General features: G+C 37.6%; 1 protein-coding gene across 1 annotated transcript; it reads right to left on the reverse strand.

Annotated features, from left to right (window-relative positions):
* Positions 1-349: 349 nt before the first annotated feature.
* Positions 350-12,197, reverse strand: LOC110648998 (E3 ubiquitin-protein ligase UPL3). Its single transcript, XM_021803398.2, has 17 exons — positions 10,997-12,197; positions 10,674-10,784; positions 10,448-10,564; positions 10,190-10,360; positions 9,948-10,109; positions 9,396-9,644; positions 9,193-9,314; positions 7,678-9,106; positions 6,541-6,651; positions 3,430-5,001; positions 3,116-3,340; positions 2,920-3,024; positions 2,134-2,214; positions 1,976-2,044; positions 1,749-1,877; positions 990-1,112; positions 350-873 (listed from the first exon to the last, which is right to left on the reverse strand). The coding sequence occupies exons 1-17, from the start codon at positions 11,879-11,881 to the stop codon at positions 808-810; spliced, it is 5,727 nt and encodes a 1,908-aa protein (XP_021659090.2). The 5' UTR covers positions 11,882-12,197; the 3' UTR covers positions 350-807.
* Between the last annotated feature and the right edge of the window lie 508 nt (positions 12,198-12,705).

A 12,705-nucleotide genomic window follows, 5' to 3' on the forward strand; every position in this document is an offset into this window, starting at 1 on the left:
AAAACACATTATTTGTTCGCATTCACTCGACAAAATCACTCTTCGACCACTTCCATGGTTCCGTTAATCCCATTCCCACTTACCATTGAAAATGTTAACATCAAATTGAAGCAATTTTTCCTTAGATGATGCATAACATCCCATTCTTTACCATTACAACCAAAAGCAAAAGCGTAAGTAGAAACCATCAAGGAAAAGACATTTAAAAAGACCACCAGCAATAAACAACGTAAAAAAGATCTTAAAAAAGGGATGAAAGGAAAGAAAAGAGGAGAAAAGGGTGACTAATATTCAAATGCTTCATTTTCCCACTCTTTTCATCTCATGGCATACATGTATATTTACTAAATTTGGAGGGGGAAAAAAATGAAATTTCTATTTATTTACAAGCATTAGAAGCTGAACAAGACCTCCACATGTTCCCTCTTTACAGCATGAAAATAAGGCAAACCAACCTGAACAAAATTTTAGTTTGAGACTTTTAAGGAACCAAGGCATTTGATAAACTATGGACAATAATTTCAATTTCTTTAAATTGAATATAAACTTTAAATTTCAAGGCCAACAGAAAGACCCAGCCAAGCACAAATTCCATCAGGCCCTAAACAAAATTCGCCCAGATGAGAATTCCTTAAAAATTTTAGGAACTGACCTTGAGGACACCATTAGTTTAAAGGGCCACCAAAAAGAAGCCATTATTGAGCAGGACAGGTGCTACTTTCTATATCAAATTTATCCAGTAAAAAAAGCAATGATCCTGAAGATTCTTGTGATACAATATACACCACTCAACCAGTTAGTCAAAACTCAAGACAAATCAAAGGATCCCTGCCCTTCACTGATTGCATATAGCAGTTTCTTGTACATTATTTCCTGTTTAAAGCACAATTTATCAGCACCAGAAGATTCATTACCCAGATAAATTAAATAAAAACAAAAAAAGATGATCAAAAAACAAGTTTAATCTACATGTTCACCCAATATGGTACCTTGGTAGAGTATGGAGGAAGCTTCAGGTAATTAGCACAGGTCATGACACTAGGCAAGTCATCATCTGCTGATTCTGAAGGCCCAGTTCCATTTGCTGCCACATTCCCTGCAGACGAAGAATGCTGCATGCAGGCATACAATGGTAATGTAACCATATAAAAACTCCAGGAATGCAGAAAAAAGGGCAATCTACCTAAAAATTTTATTAGAGGACCCAAAAATTATAAAGGTTTAGCTACTTTGTATATACACCATCAGAAGTGAAGAGACAGATCAAAAGGAAGAAACAAAAGCCCCAGCCAACCCCCCAAATAAAATCAACACAAACAAAATTTAGGACCAAAAACCCACTAGCCTTTCTAAATTTGGAGGTGATAAACAAAACAATAAAATATTAATAAACAACTAAATAACTCAGCTTATGCCACAGTTCATATTAGCTCATATGAAAGACGAGTAAAAAGAAGGGGCAGGAAAACCCACACTGCAGACCACAAAAACCATGGAGGCATTCCAAGACCTTAAGGATTGATAGACAGAATAAAATTTAAAAAAATAATAAATAAATAAATAAAATGGGGTAAAAGTCATACTAAAAAGTCTAAAATCAGAAAATTATGCATTTTGCACCAGTTTAGCATGCTATACATTGAACATTAACAGTTCCATAAACACCTCTGTTGAACTAAAAATGCAACATGAAGTCATAAGCATTTGATTCAGATAAGGCCATCTGAATCTTGACAAACGTACTATACCTTTCTCACAATGGTTAACTTTGGATTGAGTACTGCTAGACCACCAGGTGGTAACCTTGGTGCGCCTGTAACGAACTGGCAAAAGGCACGCTGCTGCTCAGGTGTGAATTCTCCCATAATCTCCAGCAACTATACAAATCATAAAAACAAACCAAATCAAACGAGCGAGTTCATACAACAAAATTTATATAAAAAAATTCCCACCAAATCAATGCAAGAATTCATACATTAATGATTGCAGGACTCTTGGCTGTGTATCCATGATCAAATTTTATATGATCAACAAGGGTCTCAGGCTGCATAAGTAAAAAAATCCTTCAGAACAACTATAGTACAGGATCTAGTCATGTATTGCAAAATTCAAAGAAATAGAAAAGTAAATTACCTCCCACAACTCCCGACGCCCACAAAGCAAATAATCCAACTCTTGTGGAGAAAATATTTGTAAGGATGAGATGTCAAACACCTAATTTGTTACACAAAATTATGAAGCAAATACAGGAAAATAAAAACGTGATAACCAGAAATCATAGTATAATACCATATTCCAGCACTGAGAGATACATAGACAAATGCATATATAGGGATGTGCAGTCAATTAAACAAACTGAACAGAAATTCTCACTAACCAAAATTTTTAACCTCCTCTAAATAATAACTGAACTGAAATTAAGAGAAAACCCAACCTAACTAAAACCAAAATATTCGTCAATTATCTGTTATAACTGAACTAACCAAAAAAATTATTATATATAAATTTATTTATTAATTAATACAATATTAATAAAAATTATATTTATAATCTTTTTATTTATCAAAAATATTAAATATGATATACTTTTAGTAAAAGAATAATTATAAATTATATATTATTAATAAAAGTATAATTTATATAATAATTAATAAACATTTGGTCTGTTCGATTAATTTGGTTACCAAATTAATGGTAAACTAACCAATAACCGAAAATCAATTTTTTCTTAAAACGCTAATGAACTAAAAACTGAATTTGCCTTTACCATCAATTTTTTTCATCCATTCAGTTCAATTATTCAATTATAACCGAATAATGCACAGCCCTATGCATATATATAGTTGAACCCTAATAAAATAGAGACTACATAAAACTCAAAATATGAGTTTATTTAAAATTATACATAATGTATTTTACCTGATTAAACCCAGCTTTAAATGCTTCCACCTGTCGCATAATCCCAGTCTTCACTGTTGCATCAACCACTAAAGATATGTACTCTTCCAAGTTATTTATATCAACCTGAAGTTGATAATAGGAAGTTCTTGTAAGAAGGCGACAATAGCAAGAAAAACATCAAATTTTAAGAAAAAGATAAACTAAGGTCATGTACAGTTTCATCTCCGGGCTTCAAAATGTAGTCAGGATAACCAGGAAGGGTAAAATCCAAGCAGAGATCTTCAATTACAGCCCCACGAAAACGCAAACTAGCAATAGCATCACAATTGTCAGTTCCTGAAGATTCTATGTAATGTTTCCTGCAAACAAGGGTATGCAATTCTTGCAAAACCTTCCCAAATTCCATATCGAATGAAAGAATGTCATACAGATCAAGCTCCTACAGTAAAATAACATAATAAGTGTTTTGAACAAAAAATCAATACTTAAACTAAAATGAAAGAAATGTGTCCAGTGCAATTTGTATACCTGACCAAGCACAAGCTTATAAAAAGCTGTTGAAAGTGGTAGGTCCAAGAGGCGTCCATCTTGAAGAGCTTTGGCCATTACCCGTCCAACCAACCGGAAATACTCAACAACCTTATAAAACTGGCTACCCTCAGAAGCATCATTATTAGGAGGAAAAGGACGAGGAAACAGACCAAGCAGTGCTTGGACAACATCTGCATCTCCCGGAGACCCAGAACCATTATTAAATTTCCCATTTTTGTTACAATCTTCATCAATTTCCATAGTTGGTTTCTCAGATGATGAATTTGACCTCCACATTCCAAGTGCAGCTTTCTGTAAATCATGACTCAAAAGTGTGTAAAACTCCAAGGTAGGACCTAAACCTGTACCAACTTCACCAAAATATTCTACTTCAAGTACAGCCTTCTGACTAGAATACATCTCCATTACTTTTGCAGCAGAATCCAAAATACGGTTGCGAGAAACGCGAACTTTCTGACGTTGTAATCTTCCAACCCTCACCTCCCTTTCATTTGCTGATCCATGACCGTCAGCACCCTGTTGCTGCTGAAGACGATTCAATGCACGAGACAATCCAAAAGCAGTTGAATAGAAGTACTGTCGACGGGTCTCAAAAGGGAACAAGAATGGGCATGCTTTTGTCAACTGGTAGCACCACGAAGGAAGACTCCCACTGCATAACGCAAGGGCATCCTGAATTTGACGAGCTAATTTAGGGGTGAGCTTGCTGTTAATAAATTCTTCGGCGAAAACCCTACCACCAGTAGCATTCAGCCCATCCAAACTTGAGATTTTCCCTTCAGCAAAATTGTCCGAAACTAACTGGGCTCTCAGACGTGGTGCCAGCTGGTTCAAACCCTCTAGCACACGAAGCAATGCCAATATATTGTAAGTAGGATTAGATTTCTCCAAATCACAAGGAAGCTCTCCTTGCACAATGCTATCTAAAAGTGACATCTGCTGCAACTTGCCGTCAGAGTTCAAATTACAAGAACCATTTTTTGCAGACCTTGATGTTGTGGTAGAACTAGAACCCCCAATAGAAACCCTGTCAGTTTGGCCATCTGCCCTCTGGTATGTAATTGTATATATATCACTCCAAAGCCTGCTACCATCACTAGAGATGAAATCACTGCCAGCATACCTTTCATCATCATCCTCATCCAGCACAAGTTGTCGTTGGATGGCCTGATAGATTGTCAAATGCCTATTTAGCTGTTTCCCACCAGCAGTAAAGATCAATTTTGGAGGATCATTGCAACTACCAAATAGTGGTCGTCCTTGTCGATCTCTGCCTCCCCTGATACCTCTGCCATTGGCCGTTCCAAGACCAGCCATAGCAGCAGCAGCAAATGACATAGCACCCCTTGAGGCATAAGAGCTACCACCCCTAAAATCAGTAGAATCTGAGCCCCTAACAGCAGCTACTCTGCTGCTAGAACCAGAAGGAGGATTAGTTTGGCCATCATTTGCTGCTGGAGCACCACTGCTATCCTCAGGTGCATCACCCAACTTCACATCATGTACTTTTTCAGGAATGCAAACAGGTAGAGAATCATCTCTCAGCACCTGGGAAAGAAATGAACATATAACTGGCTAGTCAGTTATAACAGTGATGGCACTAACTTCATTAAGAAACCAAAATATGATTGGGTGAAAAATAACATGAATATATTAAAAAGTACAACTATTAAAATCATTACTTCACATACAATAATATCTGTCAGTCAATTTTCAAATTATTTTTCCACAATCTATTCCTTTACATGAATAGTTTATGATATGCCACATTAGAAAAAAAAATAAAGAAGAAGAAGAAGAAGCAGAAGAAGAAGAAGAGCAAACGAAATCCAAATTCAGTGTATGTATGTGTGTGTAAATAGGGGTGTGCATTCGATCAGTCTGGCTCCAAACAAAAAAAAGGATGAATTATCAGAAATATAAAAACCAAATCAAACCAAATTAATTTAATAAAGGAACCGAATCAAACTGAACCAAACCGAAATAGTTGATTTGGCTTGGTTCGGTAATTCAGACTCCTCCCTGCCTGTGCTGCTGTCAACTGTCATCCATTGCTTCACAGTTCAGACAAAAAAACAGAAACAATTTTTTTTTTTTAAATTACAATGCCATAAAACAAAATAAACATACATGCAAACAAATGAAGCAAATCAAAAAAACAACACCCACAAGTAGGAGAAAATTTTAATCAAAAGCAGAACATGAAAAATGAATCCTGTAAAATGCAACTCCAATCCAACCAAATCCGATCTCAACTAAAACCCTAAAATTTACTTCAAGCAACAGCAACCACATTGAAAGGCGAGAGGGGCTACAACGGGGAGGGGTTGGGGGGGAGGGGGTGTGGGGGTGTGGTGTGTGTGCATTTGAGACAGAGAATCAAGCAACTTCCACTATCACCCAAACAATATCAGCCACACAACAACTCTTGATCTTCTTTTCCACTAATCAAACCATCTTCCACAACACTGGTCATTCCAGTGGTATCAACTCCAATGAGTTCTTGACTGGTCAATGGTTTCAATTTGGAAGAATAATTGTTGGGGCTTCTTAGCATTTTGAATTGAATTAAGCATGAACAGCAGAGGATGGCTTCGATTTGTGGTCAGCAACTTTAGGATTTGATGGAGAAAAAAGGGAAAGAAAAAAACTAGGCTTTGGGTTATGAATAAGACAATAGAAAGAGGGAGGGAGGTGTGTGGGAAGAGAGAAGGGGGGTTGTTTTGCAAGGAGCCAAGGACAATGAGTAGCAACCCAAACTGAACCAAATTATCAAATAAACCAGACCAAATTTCCAAATTGAGGCATTTTGATTCAAAATTTCAGTTCAAACCGAACAGTGCTCATCTCTACTTTAACAACTAAAATCCAGCTATGAAGGGCATTTTTGTAACATCATATATTTTTGTCCTTTTCATCCAACTAGTATTTTGCACACATTATCAATGTGAGAAAGATGCAATTTGATAGTGAGCCATCAACACAGCATAAACAGTTTTCTAGTTTTGAAAAGCCTAATGAGTCGAGAAGAAGCAAAGAAAAAGAACTATATAATCACCAATGGTGACAAGAATTCAGAGAAATTACATCTTCATGATCATCGTCATCATCATCATCATCGTCATCATCAGAGATGTCATCATCTTCAATCACCAGTGCATCATCAATCTCAACAGGAGATATATCCAATTCCTCATCCTACCAAAGAATCGAAAGAAAATTATTAGAAAAGCAACTCCTCCAAAACATTAAAAGGAAGGGTAGAAGGAAACATGAGCTAGTATCAATATATCAACATGTCTCCATGACAAAAAATGAAAAATTGAAATAGTAGTAAATTGAAGGTTGAATCAACTCGATGTACACCTATCCACCCACAAAATAAATCACACACATACAAGCACCCGTTCTACAACAAGGAGAGAAATAAACTTCAAACACACCTAACATTTACTCACCTTGATACTTACAACTTAATGCAAAATTCAAGTTCTTTCCAAACTAATTATTTTAGCTGGTGCTTCTTTTTTATTGCATTTTTTTGGCTCAGATGAATTACCACTTGCCTGCACAGCCTAGTAATATTAGATCTACTCCAATCATTGATACAACCCTATAAAAATTTAAAAAAATAAAAATAAAAATAAGAAGTGCCTCATAAAAGAGAATACCACACTTCATCCAAAAAAGTAACACACCTATAATATCACAGATCTAAGATATCTGTCACTAGATTTCTAACAGAACCAGTGAAATCCTTAATGAACTCTCACTTGAGCCTTGCACATCTATGTCAGCGTATACCATCTACAAGTTGTAGCATCTCAATTGGTGAAGACAAACATCAGAATACTAACAATTCATGGATGGGCAACCGACCACAAAATTTGGATCCTAAAGACCAGAGAAGATACTTATGTTATTCTGTGTTTCCTAAAAACGAGAATTCCAAACATGAAGAACCTAAAATGTGCAGCCTTAATATTATATTTATGTCTTACAACTAGAATTTGTAAATAACAAGCTACATAAAAACAAACACACAGATACAGAATGAAACACGCACTTTTGCAACAATAAATAACATCTATTATGCCTTGCTATGTATATTCCCCTTTCCTTTTAGTAAACGAAATTTCGTCTAATCTTGAACCATATGGTTACCGTTATGAGAATGAATAAGACATTTTCATACTCTGATACTCAAACAACAAAATATCGTACCTCAGAACTAGAATCCCCGTTTACTGATTTCATTTGTGCATCTTTATCAAGGGCTGCTCTTCTACGGGCAGCATTTCTGGTTTGGGGACCCTTTGCCTCTTCCTGGGCAGTCTTCAGAACAGCTTTTCCCTTTCCCTTTGATGAGCTGGTGCTTTTCACCTGCAATGGTTCCTTTCTAGCCACATCTCCTATATTAACAGATGATCTGGATCTTGAAGAATGACGAAAAGTGGTTGATGGAGTGGATATAGATGGAGATGATCCACCAGCTCCAGTAGGGGTGGTTCCAGATTCAGAATTTCCCACAGATGCCAAGGGCTTTTGACCAGATTCACATCGCTGAACTCGAGGCCAAAGGAAGTCTTCAACAGCTGCTAAATTTGCTAATGGATCAATAAGAACTACATTGGAAGAGTAATCACGGAGAGATTTTTCTCCTTGGGCTCGACAGAGACGCAACTTAAAAGGTTGGGACAGTGCACTTAATCCAGAAGAAAGACGTGCGCTTCCACCAGATGACCTAGATGAATGGCTCAGAACAACAGGAAAACGTTCTAGAGATGACAATGCATTTTGAAGCTTTTGAACCAAGACAGTCAAAGGAGCTGAACTCCCTTCATCAAGACTCGAAGGAAGGGCAAGTGCAACAAATAACTTAAATCTTATAAGTGCCTGTTGACGAAGCTTGGACAGATTACCATCTGAAATTCTCTCCCTGGAAAAGTAACCACAAGAAAAATAATTCAGCAGCGCTGCTACAACCCCACTTCCAATAAACTCAAAAGTGGATACACCATCCCCTTTGCTTAGTTCTGTCAACATGTCAGATATCACACCAATCAAATACTCTTCTTTATTAGCAGAACTGTCAACAACAAGGGACCCAGAAGCCTTAGATTTTCCTTTTGCTTTAGTCTTTTGGTCATCAACACCAACATTCAACTTCATGCAAAGATTTTTTAACTCCAAAAGATCATCAGTAACTCCAATCTCAGAAGCCCCGGGATCTGATGGAAAATACTTGTCTTTGAAAGTCTTTGCACAAGCACTGACAGCCAAGCGAAGATTAGTATTAACCATTGGGACCTCAATAGAACTTGGAGGCGATCCAGCAATTGTTGGAATAAAATTCTTGGATTCTTCTGATGTATTTCCTTCAGAATTTAAGTTACCACTGCGACGTTTGTAACGTCTAGAACGAGATGATGTTCCAGATACATAATCATTGTCCTTCTCAGCAGAAGATACTTGGGTAGGAGTGGTATTAGGATTTCCAGATAAGATAAGTTGATCTACAGCATGTACCACACCCTCTCTAACAAACATCTTCGAGAAAGTTCCAGGAAGCTTTTCCATAAGAATTTCAGCAATTTGGAGGGCAGGAACCAAGACATGAGGATCTTTCCATGCTAATACACCAGCTAAGAAACTATGGGAACAGATGATACACATAAATAATCATATTAAGTTCAATGTGCAAATAACAAAAGATCATGCATGGACAAGAATAAATACCTGGAAATGTTTGTGACACTCAATAAAGACTGAATCATCTCTGCACTGGAAAAATACATCAACTTTCCAATAACAGAAAGACATTTGTGGCGAACAGGGCTGTTGACACTAGAACCATATATCTGCTTGGCAAGCATTCAATGCTATTAATATCAACTGAACAAAGAAAGAACCTGAACTACTTCTAGTCTAACAAAACTAACCTGAATCAACACAGGAAGTAGATCCATTCCAAATTGCTGCAAAAGCTCCGGCTGATCCTTTAATAATTTTTCTCGCGCTGAAACCTCAGGAAGATTTCCATTTAGGTCATCTTGTTTCCCAGAACTGCTTGAAGGTGACTTCTTCACAACAGGTCCTTTCACAAACATATTGGAGCTAGCAGGGAGGGATATTGTTCCTTGTGGAAGTGGCGGAAGAAGCTCATTTGCTAGGTTGACAATCTCAAAAATCTAAGCAGTGAAATAATAATCAGAATAAGAAGTGCATGCAAGGATTTGATTAAGGCTGTTAAACAGCCCAACAATATGCTTTATCAAAAAAATGTCTGCATCAGCTGGCAAAGTTCAAATTTTGAGTTCTAAAGGAGTTAATATCAGAAATAAAAGAACAGCAGTATTCATAGCTTGATCAACTAACTAGGAATACAGATACATCAATGGTCCGAACATATCACAACTTCCAGGCAAGTTGCTTAAACTAATGCAGTCTTTCACAATTTTAAGATAAAAACTAGCAGAAGAAGCAGAGAGCACCTGCTCTGCTGGTCTACTTAGAGCTGGAGGAACTGATGAGTTAGCAGAAACGCCAGAACCTGATAAGATATCTTTAAGAATGCCACTGATTCCAAGGAGAAGTAAAGTTTTGGCTCCTAGAGGGGACCCACTTGCAAACGTGGATAGCAGTCGGATTAAGCCCTGTATGACTCAAATCAGTAGTCAGACTACCAGCCTTAAAAGACACTAGCATTAAAATTCAAAGTAAACAACATTTTTACCGTGTATGTAGGTGGGCTTAGTGATGCCTGTCCACCTCCAGAATTACTAGTGGAAATAAGAGAGGCAGCTTGTGTGACCAGTCGATGATTACATAGTTCATCCAATTTGTCTGGAGACGAAGCAAATGTTTCGGCAATCCGAGTCAAACAAACAGAAGCATGCTCCAATACCTACAATCATATTACAAAATTGCATTGACTGAAGACAAAACCAGAAGAAATTTGAGGGCCCTAAGTGGGAGCAAACAGCAATTTTACCTTCGCATCATGGTACTGAAGAAGATTTGTCAACAAAGGAACCGCTTCCATCACAAAGTCAGCAGCATCTGATGGGAGTTTCTTGCACATATTTGCAGCAGTAGATAATGCCACCCGCTGATATGAAATAAAAAAGAAATTCAATATTCAGAATGCTCCACAATGTTGAAGTCCCTCAGCATACACTGTCAACTTAACTCTAGAAAATTAACTATAAATCAGTTACCTGGACTCCAGTCGAGAAGAAATCCAAATAAGAAAGCACCGCCATAAGAGCACCAGCTCGCAGACAAGCAGTCGGGTGCTCCTGAGATATCTTTTTGAGCGCTTGTAAGGACTGTTACCCTCATAACAACCATAAATTTCAATAAGAACCCAAGAAATAGCTAATTCAGTCAACTGTAACAAGAACAAGTGACAAAATCTCCACATACATAATGAATGCATTTTGTACAAAAAAAAAATACAATGAATTATCTTCTACAAGCAAAACTGCAACGAGGCAGCGAGTTAAGATTAGATTTTTGACATTCAAACCAACAAACAAACCTGTTCAGCCAAGTCCATGTATTCAATAGTAAGCAACCTAGCAACAAAGCATTGAACAGCACCATAATGCACAACTGCTGCACAAGATGAAGGCAACACATCACATAAATGAGTGATTGCCCTAGCAGCAAGCAGCATAATATCCGGATTACTCTCATGGTTCAGCAACCCAACGAGCACTGGCACAAATGAATCCACCGAGAAAGTACTCAATGACTCCTCAGTTCCAATTGAGAGCATCTCACAAAGCTGAGTTAAAGCCTCAACCTGCTTCCCTTCCTCACCATCTGCTCGCAATCCTGATAAAATCTTCTTCAACCTCCCGGATTGATGTGAGGATGAAGCAGATGGCATCCCAGATGAAGGCAGCAGATCATCAAGTCCTGCCCCAAGCTTGCGCAATAGGCCTTGAAGAGCACTACTTGCTGAGGTTAAATTCTGGTGGAAAGTTCCGATTCCACCACCTTCACTATCGTTATCATCATCGTCATTGGGATTGTTATTTCCGGATTCCATATTTAACCCCGAGCTGTCCCTCTCTCTATCTCTGACATCCCTATTGTCTCGAACCCTTACCTCATGCTCTTTCTCCTTGCCTTTGTCGGAAGATTCATTTTTGTTACGACGGGAACGGGATGATGATTCGACAGGGGTGGTAGAGTCCATGGGTGCAGGATGAGCGCGAGTGGGGCGAGTGGAACGAGTGCGGGCAGTGGCGACGGCGATTGAAGGAGCGGTGGCAGTAGCAGCGGTGGAGGTGGAAGAGGAAGTAGTGGTGGCGGCAGTAAGTCGAGAGCGTTTCCGGGAGCGGGTGGTGGGACCGGAGGAGGAAGATGAAGGGGCTGTTGAGGAGGCCTCCGCCCGCTTCCGGCTCCGCGTTTCCATACAAAAACTAGGCCTCCCCGATTAAATCCGTGGTCGCGATTCACGCGGCACCGGATCGGGTAGTAATCCTCGGCATCTGAAAGCAAGAAAATTTAAAAAATCACTGAAAATTGAGGAGAATGCAACATTCGTTCCGGTCGAAATCAAGCAATCCAACCAACGAATCAATTCAAAACCCTAGAAATTATATACAAGTAAATAATTACAGAGGGAGAATTGAGTAAATTGTATGGGTAAATTTGGGGAATTAGGGACTCGTGAGGAAGAAAAGAAACCCTAAGAGAGAATGATAAACGGAAGTGGAAAGAGTGTGGACTTTTTATATGCGACCTTGTGGATGACGGTGAATTATTTTTCTTATGGTCCTCGTAATGTAAGATTTTGTTTGCATGGAAAGTATTTTTCATTCGAGTAATTTATATTAAAAAAAAAACTATATCAAAATTTACATTCTTTTTTTAAGTTTTGGTAATGATTTGCTTCTTAAATTTTATTTCCTTCTTAAATTTTATTTCCATTAATATATTGATCGGCTTTGGATTGCAAGTCTCGATTCAAAGCAAACAGGTGATAGTATTTGAATAGAATAAGAAAATATTTCAATAAATAAATAAATTCTTGTTATAATATTAAATTTACAATTATTTTCAATGAGTTTTTTTTTTTTAATTTGCAAACAAACTAAAGAAGCATTGCTCTAATTTTTTTTTTAAATTTCAGCTCAAAAATTGTAAAGAATGAATAAAATATTTCTTCTTAAAAGGCCCTTAAAATATAGCTCAATAGTCAATTGAGTCCTTAAACTAAATTTGGGGTCAATTAGG

Source organism: Hevea brasiliensis, chromosome 1, assembly GCF_030052815.1.
Source record: "Hevea brasiliensis isolate MT/VB/25A 57/8 chromosome 1, ASM3005281v1, whole genome shotgun sequence".
Taxonomy (NCBI): Eukaryota; Viridiplantae; Streptophyta; class Magnoliopsida; order Malpighiales; family Euphorbiaceae; genus Hevea; species Hevea brasiliensis.